The 16390-nt window shown below is 40.4% G+C and overlaps 2 protein-coding genes across 7 annotated transcripts in view; both read left to right on the forward strand.

Moving 5' to 3' along the window:
• The first annotated feature begins 232 nt into the window (after positions 1-232).
• The window catches only part of LOC127357960 (zinc finger protein 260-like), a 64169-nt gene continuing 48011 nt past the window's right edge, over positions 233-16390 (forward strand). Inside the window, exons 1-2 of one of the 3 annotated variants that reach the window (XM_051390609.1) lie at positions 233-594; positions 3207-6940. In XM_051390609.1, coding sequence (XP_051246569.1) covers positions 303-594; positions 3207-5197 — 2283 coding nt within the window. In that variant the 5' untranslated portion in view covers positions 233-302 and the 3' untranslated portion in view covers positions 5198-6940. Of the gene's footprint in view, positions 670-3206; positions 6941-16390 lie in introns of those variants that run through there. The other 2 variants (XM_051390610.1, XM_051390611.1) reach the window with 2 other exon arrangements.
• LOC127358010 (gastrula zinc finger protein XlCGF57.1-like) overlaps positions 12299-16390 on the forward strand; it is a 91576-nt gene continuing 87484 nt past the window's right edge. For all 4 annotated transcript variants that reach the window (XM_051390810.1, XM_051390811.1, XM_051390812.1 and 1 more), the window contains exon 1: positions 12299-12479. In XM_051390810.1, the coding sequence (XP_051246770.1) occupies positions 12377-12479 (103 nt within the window). In that variant the 5' untranslated portion in view covers positions 12299-12376. The remainder of the gene's footprint in view (positions 12480-16390) is intronic.

The following is a 16390-nucleotide window of genomic DNA, read 5'->3' on the forward strand; positions in this document are numbered from 1 at the left end:
TTATTGATTTATTACTTTTTATTACATTTAAGAATCCAAAATTCTCTGCAAATTAAATTCACATCATTAACTTGAGTCACATTTTATTGTAATTTCTTAATTAGGAATAAAACAATTAAAACAAATATGAGAAATATTAAATTCATTATTGTATACAATAATCGATCGGTGCAGTTTCTCCTCCCGACCGCCAGAGGTCGCTGCTCGCGTTCGTCGACCCGAAACTGCTGACAGAAGTGCGCCTGCGCAGTTCCCCTCCCGTTGCTCCGCTGAGGCACTAAAGTCCGCAGAAAAGCGGTAAAATGTGCGCCACGGTGCAGCTGCTGCGGGTGTCGGTACATGAGCGGATCAGCGCCGCCGCTGAAGACTTTCTGCTGCAGGCGGGAAAAGGAGAATTAACGGCAGAAGTCCCGGTGTCGCTGAGAGCGCTGCTCACCGAGCGGCTAACGGCGGCTGCGGAGGAGATTGTCGGTCTGTTTGAGGAAACCGTGGCGGAGTACGAAGACAGAGTGGAGCGGTCAGAGCGGGAGATCTGCCGCCAGAGGAGGCTGCTCGATGCCGTGCTGAAGCCCCAAGTGAAGCTGCACAGAGCGGGTCAGTCCCTGCTGTCTGCCCCCGGAGGACCCGGAGGACCCGGAGACAGCTAATGCTAACTGTTAGCAAACACTAGTTAGTCTCGTTCTTCCGCCTTCCCGCGACCGGAAGCACTGACGTTACACCGGAAGCTGGTTTAAAGCTACGAGCTCTGTGGTTGCTAAGCTAATGAAGCTAACAGTTGCTACTTATAGATGAGGACTAGATCACTTCCTTGTCTTCAGAATGGCCACGCCCCCTTTTACTGTTCAGTTATCAGATTAGCAGGGAGTAATCAGATTACTGCTGGCACGGAGTAATCCAGCAGTAATCTGATTACAGCTGGTCTGATTATTAATAATTACTAAAAGCACATTATATTAACTATTATATAATGATACACTAATAATAACTAATCATATATAATATAAATATAACGTGATGTTTGAATGGAGTCGGTGATATTGAGGGTATTGCTGCTGATGATGACGTCGGTGAGGAGGAGCTCCTTCACTGGGGACCAGGACTCAGTGTAAACTATGAAACATTCGGGGCCCTGCTGCGTTAGGGTTAGGGGCCCTCTGTGTGTTTGAATAATTGTGTCCTTTTCCTGATGATGAAGATTAAAGTTTAGTTTGTTAAAATAAAAGTAATGTTTCTGAGCAGGTTGGTCTGTGAAGTTGATGGTTGCAATTAGAGATGTTCCGATACCATTTTTTCCCTCCCGATACCGATTCCGATACTGGTGCTGTGGGTATCGGCCGATACCGAGTACCGATACCGATACCAGTGTGTTTAAAAAAAAAAAGAAAAAATCATACTACGCCTGCATGACTGTGATTCAGGGACGGACTGGGACAATAATTCAGACCGGGAGTTTGATCCCATCCCAGGATCCCCACCACCGGATTAACGCGAAACACCAAGAGTGAGATAGTTTGGCGCCTACTGATGTAAGAGTGTAAAATAATAAAGCAAAGGCTCCACATGCGCGCACACACAGCTTTTTCTGTTTCTTTCCCCTACAAAATAAATGTTTCTGTTGTGCTGCAATAACCTGAACTCAAATCACATAATTTCTATTCTGTTTAATTTACTACGACACTTTTAATGTGCAGGCTGCACATTTAACAGTGTAGTAGTAGATTAAATAAAGATGTAGATGTGTAGGTTTATTCTGTTACATTAAACAAGGAAACTTCAAACACACAGAAAGAAATTTGCAACATCCTTTGTTACAACTTAAAGTCAGTTTTAGCCCCATCAGCTTCCACAAAGTGGAACTAACCTCCTCATTAAGCTGGTCATGCTGGATAGGCTATGGTTGTCAGTTGTCAGGTTGTCTGTTGTCACCACTAGTGTTTAATGTCTTACCTGCTCCCTACTGACAAACATGTCAGTTATTTTACAGCACTTCGCTGATCTGTGGCCAGTGCTTTTAGCTTTTAGCCTCTCCCTCTCTGCTCCACCTTTTCTCTTGGGCTGTCGATCTCGCTCCATTTTTAAAGCATGTAGAACTACAGGTGGGGGGGGGGGGGGTCTGCAGTGCTGTGACAGAGAGCCTCAGAAAAAGAGAAGGGGGGTGTGTTTGTGCCCAACGTTGCTGCTCAGTCTGTGTGAGCTTCAGTGAGGCAGATACCCTAATGAGCTGCACGACGGATTGTTTATTTAAAAATCAAGCGCGACCAGACCATCGGCAATCGCCGAGTGGGCCAGTTCGGTGGACTGGCCACCGGGAAATGTCCCGGTGCTCCCGTAGGCCTGTCCGCCACTGCTGTGATATGATTATCGCGTCTTCAAATGTTTGATTAAGTTGCTGGTGTTGAAATTTGCAACACTCATGCCACCCCTCGAAATTGCTTCTTTGCATATGTTGCATGTCACCGTCTTACTGGTGGGAACATCCACTGTAAAGTACTGCCAAACCACCGACATGATGCCCTAACGTCCTAAGTCAAGTCAAGTCAATTCAATTAAATTCAATAAAATTTTATTTGTATAGTGAAAATTCATAACAGAAGTTATTTCAGGACACTTTTCAAATAGAGCAGGTCTAGACCGAACTCTTTATAACATTATTTACAGAGACCCAACAGTACCACCATGAGTAAGACCTTGGCGACAAGGGCCGTTGTCAGGTGATCAATTTCTCTTCGCCCCCTCTAAAACAGCCACTGCCGATGACAGCGGTAAAGAAGAACTGTGTCAGAGCTAACGGAGCTAACCAATAAATAGATTCCTATTTCTAATGAATTACATGGTATCGGATCGGTGCCTGGACTCCAGTACTCGTCGATACCGATGCCAGCATTTTCGGCAGTACTGGAGGCATTCCCGATACTGGTATCGGAATCGGAACAACTCTAGTTGCAACCACAGGATTTATGCTCCGATAGATAAACTGATCCATTGTATGAAGTGGGGGGGAGACAGCGCTGTTAGCTACAGCGACATGTCCCTAACTGCCTGTTCTTAAATACATAAATATGAGGAAGCAAACAGCTCTCTAATTCTGTTTCATCAGGAAATAAATAAATAAATAGTTAGAACTGGTTCTTACTCTCTGGTCATGAGGATGGGTGCAAATCATACATAATGTCTGTGTGTCTGTCTGTGTTTACTGTGTCCTGCAGACGTCCAGCAGCTGTCGGTGATTAAAGAAGAGGTTCCCCCTGAGCAGCAGCAGGAGTGGAGACCCAGTCTGGACCAGGAGGACCCAGAGCCCCCACACATTAAAGAGGAACAGGAGGAAGTCAGGACCAGTCAGGAGGGAGAGCAGCTTCAAGGTTTCACATTCACTCCTGTCCCTGTGAAGAGTGAAGATGATGATGATGAAGAAAAACCTCAATCCTCACAGCTTCATCAAAGACAAACTGAACAGATGGAAACAGATGATGGAGAGGACTGTGGAGGAATAGAACCAGGCAGGAACTCAGATCCAGATTTACAACCAGACATCGATTACAAGACGTCAGAATTTTCTGTGGCTGAGATTGAAATCAGTTGCGACGATTGGGAAGAGAGCATAGAACCTCTGTCAGGTCTGAATTCTGTGAACGAAAACCCTGTGAGTGAGAAGAAAAGTAATAATGTGGAGAAACCATTCAGCTGCTCTGAGTGTGGGAAGAAATTTGCCAAAAACGGCTTCCTGGAGACACACATGCGAACACACACAGGGGAGAAACAGTTTAGTTGCTCAGTGTGTGGGAAGAAATATACAATATACAGATATTTGCTCCAACACATGGCCGTCCACAGTGGGGAGAAACAACAACAAACCTGCAGCATTTGTAACAAAAGACTGGTTTGGCACTCGGGAGTCGAATGCCATAACTGTGATAAAAGTGAGTGTGATAAAAGACTTTGCTACAGTCATCACCTGAAGAAAGACATGGGGACGGACGAGAATCTATTCAGTTGTTCAGTTTGTAGTAGAAAATTCACACAGAGGGGATATCTGATGCAACATATGGCACGCCACACAGGGAAGATCCGATTCCGCTGCTGTGTTTGTGACAAAAGATTTGCTTGGCGTCATGAGCTCAAGAGCCACAAGTGTGTTGGTGATTCATCACAGCCTTTTCAGAGCCAAAGTGAGGGGAACAGAGAGTTTCTAGCCAGCAGCTCTACTGAACGGAGGGAAACAGGAGCTGCTGGAGAGGACTCTGGAGGATCGGAGTCTGATGACAAGACTTCAGACTCTTCAGAACCTGAGACTAAAGTCAGAGACGATGATGGGAAACAGACCAGGGAAACTCAGTCAGTTTTAAACTCTGCAACAAATAATGTAGTCCCTGTAAGTGATGCAGGAAGTAGCATTGATAACAAATCTTTTATCTGTTGTGAGTGTGGCAAAACGTTCTGTGGTGAGGAAAATCTGAAGACGCACATGAGAACTCATGCGGGAGAGAAACCATTCAGCTGCTCATTTTGTGAGAAAGGGTTCACTCAAAAAAGATATCTGACAAACCACCTGACAGGCCACACGGAGGAGAAACGATTCCTTTACTGCGTTTGTGGCAAAAGATTTGCTTGGCGTTATAATCTCAAAAAGCACAAGTGTGTCAGTGAGTCCTCACACCTTCAGCAGAGCCAGACGGAGAACAGAGAGGTAGAGTCTCTAGCCAGCAGCTCAAAAACCTCAGACTCTTGTAATCTTCAGATTGAAGTCGGTGCTGATGATTGTAACGAGACCAGGGAATTACAATCAAGTTTAAACTCTCAGAAAAATGATGAAGCCCTTGACAGTGATATAAGTGATATTGCAGAGAGACCATTCAGCTGCTCTCAGTGCGCTAAAAGATTTCGGCGAAAGAAAAATCTGCAGGAACACATGAGAATTCATACTGGAGAAAAACCATATGGTTGTTCAGTGTGTATGAAATATTTTTCTTGCAGCGGATCGTTACGAAAACACCTGAGAATCCACACAGGAGAGAAACCCTTCAGTTGCTCTGTGTGTGGTAACCGTTTTACTGAAAGTGGACATCTGAAGGTACACATGAGAACTCACACGGGAGAGAAACCATTCAGTTGTTCAGTTTGTGGTAAATGTTTTACCTGGAGGCAAAGCTTCAATAACCACATGAAGTATCATACAGGAACAACCAGAGAAATGAACTAGGGATGCATTATGATATTCAGGAAGAGTCAAACTCTTCTAGTCAGAGTTGTAAATACTTCTCAGGCACAGCTTGTGTTCATGTAAAGTTGTGAGATCTCTGTGCTGTTCACACAACTTTCTCCCTCATCTTTGTCAAGAAGCCGATCCAGTCGGCGCAGGTTAGCTGTATGTGAACCTTTTGCAGAAATGTGTGTCACTGCACAGATCAACTAACCGCCAACAGTTATTAAACATTTACTGATTGTTATAAACAAACAAATCCACTGTGAATCAATTTACTTTGATTTAAGACATGCTACTCATCTCTTTTTTTAGTTTCTTTTACCCTCAAACAGATAAAAAAACATATAATACAACCACTACAGTGTTAAATACACAGAGGCAGTGCGACACAGCAGGGCAACATTGTAGATGTTTTTAGATTTCACATTAAAATGATCCAGTTAATACGGCCCTCAGTATGCACACAGTGCCAAACATAGATGCTTCTGAAACATCCTCAGTCGGGTTTAAAGGTCACAGAGCCAGATGGTGTCACAGATGTTATAAAGCCTTATAGTTAGATATAAACAGTTCCTGTCTGAAAGCAATGAAACAGGGAGTTGAGTCCTCTCCTCTCATTAAAGCTGATGGGACTCCACTGAGCAGGAGGTCAGAGACGCACTTCAGACCAGATTCAGACAGCAGAGTGAGATTATTAGATTATTAGATCAGATTATCAGATTATTAGATCAGATTATTAGAATGACTTTGGAAATGCCAATTTAGAACTGTGAGATATCACTTCCATGAGGCTGTGAACACTTGCAGCTATAGTTAAAGCTGCAGTTTATATTTTAGTATTATAATGTTGATTAATTATTGACAATCATTAATACCACCAAAACAATACACTGAAGCAGTTGACCAATAACATCACATAAAATGAGTGGATGAAATGAAGGCTGCACGTTATGGTAAACTATCATATTGAGTTTATTTTGACAGATATTAGAATTGCGATATTTGCAGTATGTGGGAATGATCCTTTTCTTTCTTTATCACATCTGGAGGAGATTTATAGGCAGCGCCACATAAAGTCATGTTTTATCAAAAGATGGCAGCTTCTACGATTTGGATAATATTTTGATGAATTGTGAAGCCCTAGATGACAATATGTTTTATATAAAATCATATAGTGATGTACATTGAATAAAGACACATATTTTAGGCAAAGGTAAATATTATAGGCAGATGTTAATGTCAACCAGCACTGGTGGCGTCCATGATCTTTCTGACTCGTAATGCCCAAAGACAAATGGAACGCTATAAGTGGTACAAGCCAGGCAATTACGTCACATTCTCGCGTCAGAGCAACTCGGGCGGGGTATTTACGAGACAAATGGATATCACCAAACCACATTATAAACTATCTGAGGGTTAATACATTTCTGTTGTCTCTGATGACTCCACCCCTCATATCACTTATTATTTACATTACGATACAGGAACTTCCCTTTAACGTTTCTTACTTTTGGTGAATATTTTTTATTCTTTGCCTGTTTAATTAGTAGAATAATGATGGTTGTATTTTCTGTACTTTATTTTGTCTTTGTTTTATCGATTACCCTGTGTGGTGTTTGATGTGTTGAATCCATATTGTAACTAACAGGAAAAATTATAAAACATAAACATTAATGTCAGTTTATGGTTCCATGTATCCTAAAGTTTCATGTTGCAATCAGTAAAGTTTATTTTAGAAAAGTCTTGTTTCTTTGTTTTTTCAAACGGCATTAAATGTTATCAACAAACATACTATATTATATTATATTGTATTATATTATATTATATTGTATTATATTATGTAAGAAACTGAAACTGTTACAGATATGATCTTTTCTCACACTGTCAACACAGAGTGTAGTTGCTGGTTTCTGACACTAGAGGGCAGAACATCAACAAAAATGAAGCCAACAGTTGAATCTACAAACAACACGTGTACCACCAGAACTGATCACAGCAGGTTTCTGACCGCTGTCAGAGGCAACAGCAACATGTGTTGAGCCTCATTAACTGTTGAAGAAACAGTTGATAGAGAGAATATGACTTTATATTTCCATATTTTCTTTTATTTATTAGTATAATAAGTGAATGTATAGTTACCATACACACTCATACCAGTTGGTGGCGCTAACGCACACCAACTGCCATTACACAAACCATCAAACCAAATGGTTGTCTCACGGAGAAGAGAACCATTACTTATCACATCTGCAGAAACATTATCACATCTGTGGATACATTATCACATCTGCAACCACATTATCACATCTGTGGATACATTATCACATATGCAGAAACATTATTGCATCTGCAGATACATTATCGCATCTCTGGATACATTATCGCATCTGCAGACACATGATCACATCTGCAGACACATGATCACATCTGTAGATACATTATCATATCTGTAGATACATTATCACATCTGCAGATACATTATCACATCTGCAACCACATTATCACATCTGGAACCACATTATCACATCTGCAACCACATTATCACATCTGTAACCACATCATCACATCTGTAACCACATTATCACTTATTATGACACTTATTGCCTATCATTAGGGACCATCCAGTGACAACTGGAAGGTCCCTATTGTTATTGGTCTGTTTATTATTACGTTTAGGACCTTTCACTGCATTTCTGACCCCCTGAACGTATACTTTTCGTGAATTTTATTCGGCAAAGTTGTCGGGCCTGGTGTAAAATCGGATATTCTATGCGTCACATTCAAGTCGGCCACTAGGTGGCGCTACTATCATAAAAAATGCGTTTAGGCTAATAACTCGTGCATACTTTGTCTCACATTCAAAAACCTTATATCCACGCGTTTGGTGAATGGAGCTGAACCTCCCCATATAGGCCACGCCCAGTTCCGCCTAGATTTTTTTTCACTAGAGCGCGAAATGTCCAAAAACTATGTGATTGTGCTCCATGCATGCGCTTTTAGTCCGATTCGCACGAAATTTTGCACGTAGCATCTGGAGACCGTCCTGACAAAAAACACCGTAATAGTTATGAATATGAAATTCACAGGACACGTGTAGACTGGTGTCTGAAGCTCACATACCAAAAATCGTGTTTGTCATGTTTGTAGTGCCCCCTACAGGATTTTAAAAAAGCAGCCCCGACGCCACGTTTCACCAATATGTATGAAACTTGGTGGGCATGTGTAACATGCCGAGACGTACAAAAAAGCCTCTTGGACCCATGTCCCAAAACCCACCAGAAGTCTGCTATTTTGATTTAAATTTTCACCATTTTGTGGTCATTTTGACTTTTTGGGCGTGTATTTGAACTAACGAACTCCTAGGGAATTTATCAGATCTGCTTCAAAATTGGACAGTACACTTAAGAAATGTTTCTGATTACAAGTTGTGCTACTTGTGACTGTACGTTGAAGGGCGTGTCCGTGGCGTGCCGTCAAAGTTGGCCATTTTGAATTCCGTGGTAATTTTTGGTGAATTTTCGCCTTGCATTTGAACGAACTCCTCCTAGGGAATTTATCTGATCTGCTTCAAAATTGGTCAGTACAGTCAAACAATGTTGCTGAATGAACACTGTTCTTTTTGTGACTGTACTTTAAAGGGCGTGTCTGTGGCGTGCTGTCAAATTCATCCATTTTGAATTCCGTGGTCTTGTATTTGAACGAACAAACTCCTAGGGAATTTATCAGATCAAGGATTGGGCAAAAGCTGCAGTGAGAGACAGCGGTCCATTCCTGCGTACGTACTCTGGAGAGTATGTATGCAGTGTATGCAGTCAATGAAAACCATGAAAAATTGTTCGGCACAAAACTGGTGCCTGGATTCACTCCACCGGGAACCTACACAGGCCGAGTAGATGGTTCTTTAAAGTGTCAATTAAATGTCATGATCTTAATGAAAAGTTGATTACGTTGCATTGTTGACAGTTATTTTTTATTTCAAAGAACACAGTTTTTACTTTTTGAACTTGCTTTAATTTGTCTCCTATTACAATATCTCTTCAGGAGAGTTGATTGGAATGCAATACCTGTTCAGGCAAAACAATGAGGCCCTGGAGGACATGTCTCCAGACTCAGACAGGACCTCACAGTTGCTGGAGGAGATAACAGAGGAGGAGCAAGGGGAGAAGGATGAGGAATTTGTTGACACACTGGGAGAGTAAGGCATTGTAGAAAGTCTAGTGGTACCTTCACCAACTAACCTGCCACCCCCTTCTCTGCCCAGTGCCATGCCTCCTTCTGGGGCACTGCTGCACAGACCCTCACCCTTTCCTGTTCCCTCAGCAATGGTAAGATTTTCTGTCAAATTAAATCCAAAAATCACATCATATAATTTCAAATTGCAAATATTAAAATCAGATTTACATGTACAAAACCAACCTAACCAGCAGTTATATCTTTCCAGGCTGTCCAGTCTCCAGAACTGCCCAGGAATCCAACTCACTCCGCTGCACTCCTGTCTACTCACCTTCCATCACCGGCTACGTCTCTTCCCAGTGCTATGCCTTCTTCTGGGGTACTGCTGCACAGACCCTCACCCTTTCCTGTTCCCTCAGCAATGGTGAGATTTTCTGTTTGTCAAATTAAATCCACAAATCATATCATTTCAAATTGCAAATGAATCAGTTTTGAATGTACATAACACACCTAACCAGCAGTTATATTTTTCCAGGCTGTTGCTGAGCAAGGGGTTCCCGGTATGGACAGGGTGGACGTGTTGGCAGAGTACTTGGTGGAACTGCGCAGTCAGACAGCTTTAACACTCACCAACCAGCAAGTGGCTACCATCGTCAGTCTGTGGGACAACCTGGAACAGTTTGACAAGGACAGGGTAATATATGCAGCACATCACCAAGACCGGCTAGTCACTCCGTTTTAGGTCGCCGAAGAAGAAGGCTGTCTTTACACCAGGTGTAGACAGCACCAAAAGGTGTGTGCTCGGCTCCACAGGGTCTCCAGCACAATGGCCCAACTGTGTTGAGTTAATCTTCATACTGCTGTGTGACCTCCACATATCTCCTAAAAAACAGGGCACTGTTTCACATTTGAGATGGGATCTGATCCTGAGAGAGTACAGGAGAATCAGGCAACTTATTCTGGGCAGTGGACAAATAATGCAGCACACAACTCTGCAGCTTGTTGAGGTCAACCAACGGACCCTGGTAACGTGGCACAATCAGCGGTTAAAGGGTCAGGTAGTGTCAGTTCTCGTACAAGGACTGCAGCTACCTGCGGCAAGACCTGTTGCAGTGCAGGCTCTCGCCCTGCAAGAGAGCAGTCTGTCGTGGCACCAACTTACGGCCACCAGTTGCCACTCAACACAGCAGGTCAGGCAAAGACTAAATTTAAAAAGATTCTGCCCTCTGCTACCTTCCCGTCTGCCTCAACTACTTCTGTCACCTTTGTCCGTCAGTTGCCTTGTCTACAGCCCAAGCCAGCACAGCCAGTTTGTGGGACACCCATTTTGTTGCTGCCCTCTGCTACCCCATTGGCCCACCCACCTGCATACACACAGCAAACACCCACCCAGGCACCTGCAGACACACAACAAACACCCACCCTTCCACCTACAGACACAAAACGCAAGTATACACGGACTGTGACCTCAAATGCATGTCGTAAATGTGGCCAGTTTCGCACTGTGGAAACTGGCCACAGTCAGTATAAAGGCAAAATATTTTGCCCAAACACTGGGGCAGTTACAAAAGAGGAGTGGCTACAAAGTATGAGGATATTGAAGTAGTTTAACTTATTACTTTAATATTAATAAATGTTTTTTATTACCATCTAGTGTTAATAATTGTTCTATCAATAAATCACATTACAGTTTTTCTTGATTGCTTAGATGCGCTGGGATCCACTCGACTGTTTGTACGGTATAGGCCTATTTATCTGTGGTTATTGTTGGTCTTGTATATCAATATCTTTATAATATTTTTATGAATCTTTATATCTTTATAAATCTAAAATGTATGTTTTATTATTCTGGTTCCTTTTCAGTCAGAAAGTAATCACTGACCTGACTGAAATAACCAACTGACCTGATCTAATTGCCCTTTTGCCTAGAAAATGTGAAATGTTGGGCATAGTGTTGTGTTAATAAATATATATCCTTGTGGAATTGATTATGTTGTGTTGTATTCATTTACAGTACGTTCTAATATCAAGAAGCTGCTTGCATCTTGAATGAGACTTTACAATTACAATATGGTATGAATGATATTCCCCAAATTAACATATAGGACACAATTGCATAAGTAAATGCCTTTAAATGGACAAATATTTTTATTTTGGACAAAGTTTTTAATAATTTACTTCAAAAATGACAAAACCTTATGAATAGATAAGGAATTGATTGTAAAACAAGCAAATTTAAAAATGAAATCTGTTTATTTGCTCTTGCTCTGGTCTGGATTCGAACCTGTAATTTGCTGGAATTTCTTTCCCTTTTCTTCCCCTTTGCCCTCTCCTTCCCCTTCTTATACAAATGAATGCTCCCCAGCTTTAGCAGAGTCAGTAGAGCTGGCAACCCATGTACGGAGTCACTGCAGCAGCCCAGGGTTCAAATCCGTCCTCCGACCCTTTGCTGTGCGTCATCCCCAGGTTTTATATGTTATAAAATATATATATATATTTATATATTACTATGTTCTTAAGTTAAGAGTGTTATAATATATATATATTTCGTTCTTAAGTTCGGAGGGTTATAGTTTTGAGATATACAAACAGTTGGGTTACGTGTCCACCCAACATTTATGTAAGGGAGCAAAGGTCAACCCCACATTAGCTTTAACCACCAGAGGAGACAAACAGACACAGTGTGTGTGTGTGTGTGTGTATGCTGTATTATAGTATAATAGCAGGGAGTTACAAGTTATGTAATAATATTACTTTTGAAAAGTGTAATGAATAATTTATAACATTTTTTGGAGTAACTAGCCCAACAGTGTCCGTTACTCCGTTACTCCGTTACTCCCCGAACCTGAACCGGAGGATTTATATTCGGCTATAAAGTAAAAACATAAACAGAAAGATTTATTTTGAAACAGCGCCCCGGAAGTACTCGTGTGTGACTTCCGTTCACAGCGCGAGCAAACTGTCCGTTAACCAGGAGAAAGAAACCCCGTGGATTATTCACAGATGGACCGACACCGGGACCGGGGCCACCGGGACCGGGACCACCGGGACCACCGGGACCTGCTGGACGCGGATTTGAAAGCTGAAAGGAAGCTACGAGGAGAAGGTTGGTTCTCTCTCTGCTAATGTTGCTAAGCTAACGTTAGCCTGTTAGCCGCAGCTAGCGAGCAATTACGGCTTCATATGTTAATGATTGTGTTTGTATGGTTAATGGTGACTCACACAGGACCAATCAATAATAACGAGCACAGTCTGATCAGTAATCAATACTCCCATTATTAAAGCATCAATCAACCTGATCAGCCTTCAGCAGTCAGCTAGTGTTTCTGTAGTGGAGACTAAACGTTAACAATGATCCATATCAGCAGTTTGAATCCAACTAAAAGCTCCCTGCACCAAACTCCCTTTAAGAAATATCACATTTTAACAATTCCTAACGTGTTCGTAACAACACGTAACTCTAGAAACACGAGCTAAAGGCCGTCATATGTCCACAGTCTGACTGTCAATACAGGATCAATATCATCCATAAAGATACAGTGTATACTGATCAATATCATCCATAAAGATACAGTGTATACTGATCAATATCATCTATAAAGATACAGTGTATTCTGATCAATATCATCCATAAAGATACAGTGTATACTGATCAATATCATCCATAAAGATACAGTGTATTCTGATCAATATCATCCATAAAGATACAGTGTATACTGATCAATAATCCATAAAGATACAGTGTATACTGATCAATAATCCAGAAAGATACAGTGTATACTGATCAATATCATCCATAAAGATACAGTGTATACTGATCAATAATCCAGAAAGATACAGTGTATACTGATCAATATCATCCATAAAGATACAGTGTATACTGATCAATATCATCCATACAGATACAGTGTATACTGATCAATATCATCCATAAAGATACAGTGTATACTGATCAATAATCCATACAGATACAGTGTATACTGATCAATAATCAATAAAGATACAGTGTATACTGATCAATAATCAATAAAGATACAGTGTATACTGATCAATATCATCCATAAAGATACAGTGTATACTGATCAATATCATCCATAAAGATACACTGTATACTGATCAATAATCCATACAGATACAGTGTAATCTGATCAATATTGATCATCAGTACAATCAGCTGGTTGTTCATTCACCGTCTGTCTGTGTGTGTGTGTGTGTGTGTGTGTGTGTGTGTGTGTGTGTGTGTGTGTGTGAGAGACATTACCATAGTAACTACTGCTTCCTGTCTGCTGTAGAGACTGCTCTGATTGGCTGCAGCTCGCTGTGTTATTGATCCTGATAGATATAGATAGATATAGATATAGATATAGATATATATAGATATTGATATAGATATTGATATAGATAGATATTGATATATATAGATATTGATATTGATATTGATATAGATATTATAGATATTGATATGATATTGATATTGATATAGATAGATATTGATAGATATTGATATTGATATAGATATTGATATTGATAGATAGAAGCTGCATTATCTGTGTTGTTCCTCTGAATGTAACTTTATGTTCTTCAACGAGAACTTTTCTATGTTTGACCCCCAAATCAATATTCAGACAAACTTTTCTAAAGTGATTGATTGTTTATTAATATTTGTAATATCTGATAATAACTGTTTATTGTAATTATAATATTTATCTGATAATATCTGTTTATTATTAATTACAATATTTATCTATAATAAAATTTATATAATAATAATAATAATAATAATAATAATAATACATTTATTTGTAAAGCACTTTCAGGTCAAAGTGCTGTCCTGAGGATAGAAAATACAATTTAAAAACATTTCAAATAACTAAAACAAAATTAAACACACACTCGGACTCTCAGGAAAACATACAGAGAAATTAGGACTCATACACAACAGTAAACAGATGGGTCTTTAGCTTTGCTTTAAAAGCCTCAACAGAACAAGCCTGCCTGATGTCCTGAGGTAAACTGTTCCACAATGTCGGTGCACGGAAAGAAAAAGCCCATTCACCAATTGTCTTCTTTTTTACCTTTGGGACACTCAGAAGACCCGTCCCCTGAGAACGCAGGGCTCGAGCAGGCACATAGGGGTTCACTAGATCTTTAAGATACAACGGTGCGCTGCCATCTAATATTTTATAGGTTAGCAGCAACACCTTAAAGTCTGCTCTGGCAGGAACAGGGAGCCAATGAAGAGAGGATAACACTGGTGTAATATGTTCATATCTGGAGGCTCCGGTCAGAACACGAGCTGCAGCATTCTGAACCATCTGCAGACCCCAAAGACTTTTCTTTGGCAGACCCGACAGAAGGACATTACAATAATCTAGCCTAGATGATACAAAGGCATGAATGAGGACCTCAGAGTCCTTAAACGACAGTATTGATCTGATCTTGGAGATGTTTCTAGATGGAAAAAAGCAACTCTGGTCACCTCCTTTATGTGTAAATCAAACAAAAGTGTCTGATCGAAATGCACACCAAGATCTTTAACTTGGTCTCTGCGATTGATTGCACAATCATCGAGAGACAAAGTAATGTGATCAAAAGGATCACCTAGTTTTGCTGGTCCGATAACCATCATTTCTGTCTTAGCAGAATTAAGCAGCAAGAAATTGTTGATAACCAGCTCTTAACAGCTGCAAGACAGGCCTCAAGTTTAGCTATATTAGACTCGCTTCCTACACCTAATGGCATATACAGCTGCATATCGTCAGCATAACAATGAAAAGCAATCCCAAAAGAACGGAAAATCTGACCCAATGGGGATAGGTAAAGTGAAAAAAGCAATGGACCCAGTACAGACCCCTGGGGAACCCCGTGCTTGACGGCACAGGACTCCGAGAGTATGCTGTCATATAAAACACATTGAAATCTTTCTGACAGGTATGATCTTAACCACTGTAGACCTTGTCCTGAGATGCCAAAGAAATTCTCAAGTCTATCCAATAGTATACAGTGGTCCACCGTATCGTAAGCAGCGCTAAGATCCAACAGCAATAAAACACTTGTTGACCCTGAATCTATAGACAGTAGCAAGTAATTCACCACTTTTTTAAGTGCAGTTTCTGTGGAATGATTTACCCGAAAAGCAGACTGAAATGGCTCAAATCGCTTATTTAGTGACAGATAATTTAAAAGCTGATTTGAGACCACTTTCTCAAACATTTTTGACAGGAGAGCAAGGTTTGAAACAGGTCTATAGTTGGTCAGGCAGTCTGCATCCAAAGCTAGGCGTCTTTAGTAGGGGTTTAACCACAGCAGTTTTGAAACAAGCTGGAAAGACACCAGTAAGGAGGGATGAGTTCGATAAAACATAAGGTCCTAATGTAAGCCATAGCTCTTTGACCCGGCGCCATCTCTCTTCTGTCTGTCTATAGTCTGATATCTGTTTATTATTAATTATAATATTTATCTGATAATATCTGTTTATTATTAATTATAATATTTATCTGATATCTGTTTATTGATCATTTATTTGGAATCTTGTGCAAAACTGATTTTATTTTCTATGAAATTAAAATATTGTTTGTGACGTTTTAATGAATTTCACTATAAAATAAATGAACATATGAAGAGTCAGGACTGCTGTTGCTGTTGTTGTTGTTGTCAGATCATCTATATTTCTCTCTCAGCTGTGTGAAAAGTGAACAATGTGAAATTATCAGTTATTGGTTATTGGTAATAAATCCATATTGGATCGGAGGTGATGTGTGCAGCGTGGCCATGGTTCAATTTCACTCTTAATTTCAACTTTTATGTTGTTGTTATTGATTATTGATTCTATATTTAAAATATAATCCAACATGTACAAACGTCCATATCAATATCAATCCAATAACTGAGGTCAGTTACTGGAAGTGTTCACTCTAATAATCAATACAATCATATATTGAATATAGTAATATGTCATTTGACCACTTTATGTTTCACATTCTCAATCAGAAGATAAAAAGATATGAACAAGAAACA

Source organism: Dicentrarchus labrax, unplaced genomic scaffold (assembly GCF_905237075.1).
Source record: "Dicentrarchus labrax unplaced genomic scaffold, dlabrax2021, whole genome shotgun sequence".
NCBI lineage: Eukaryota > Metazoa > Chordata > Actinopteri > Moronidae > Dicentrarchus > Dicentrarchus labrax.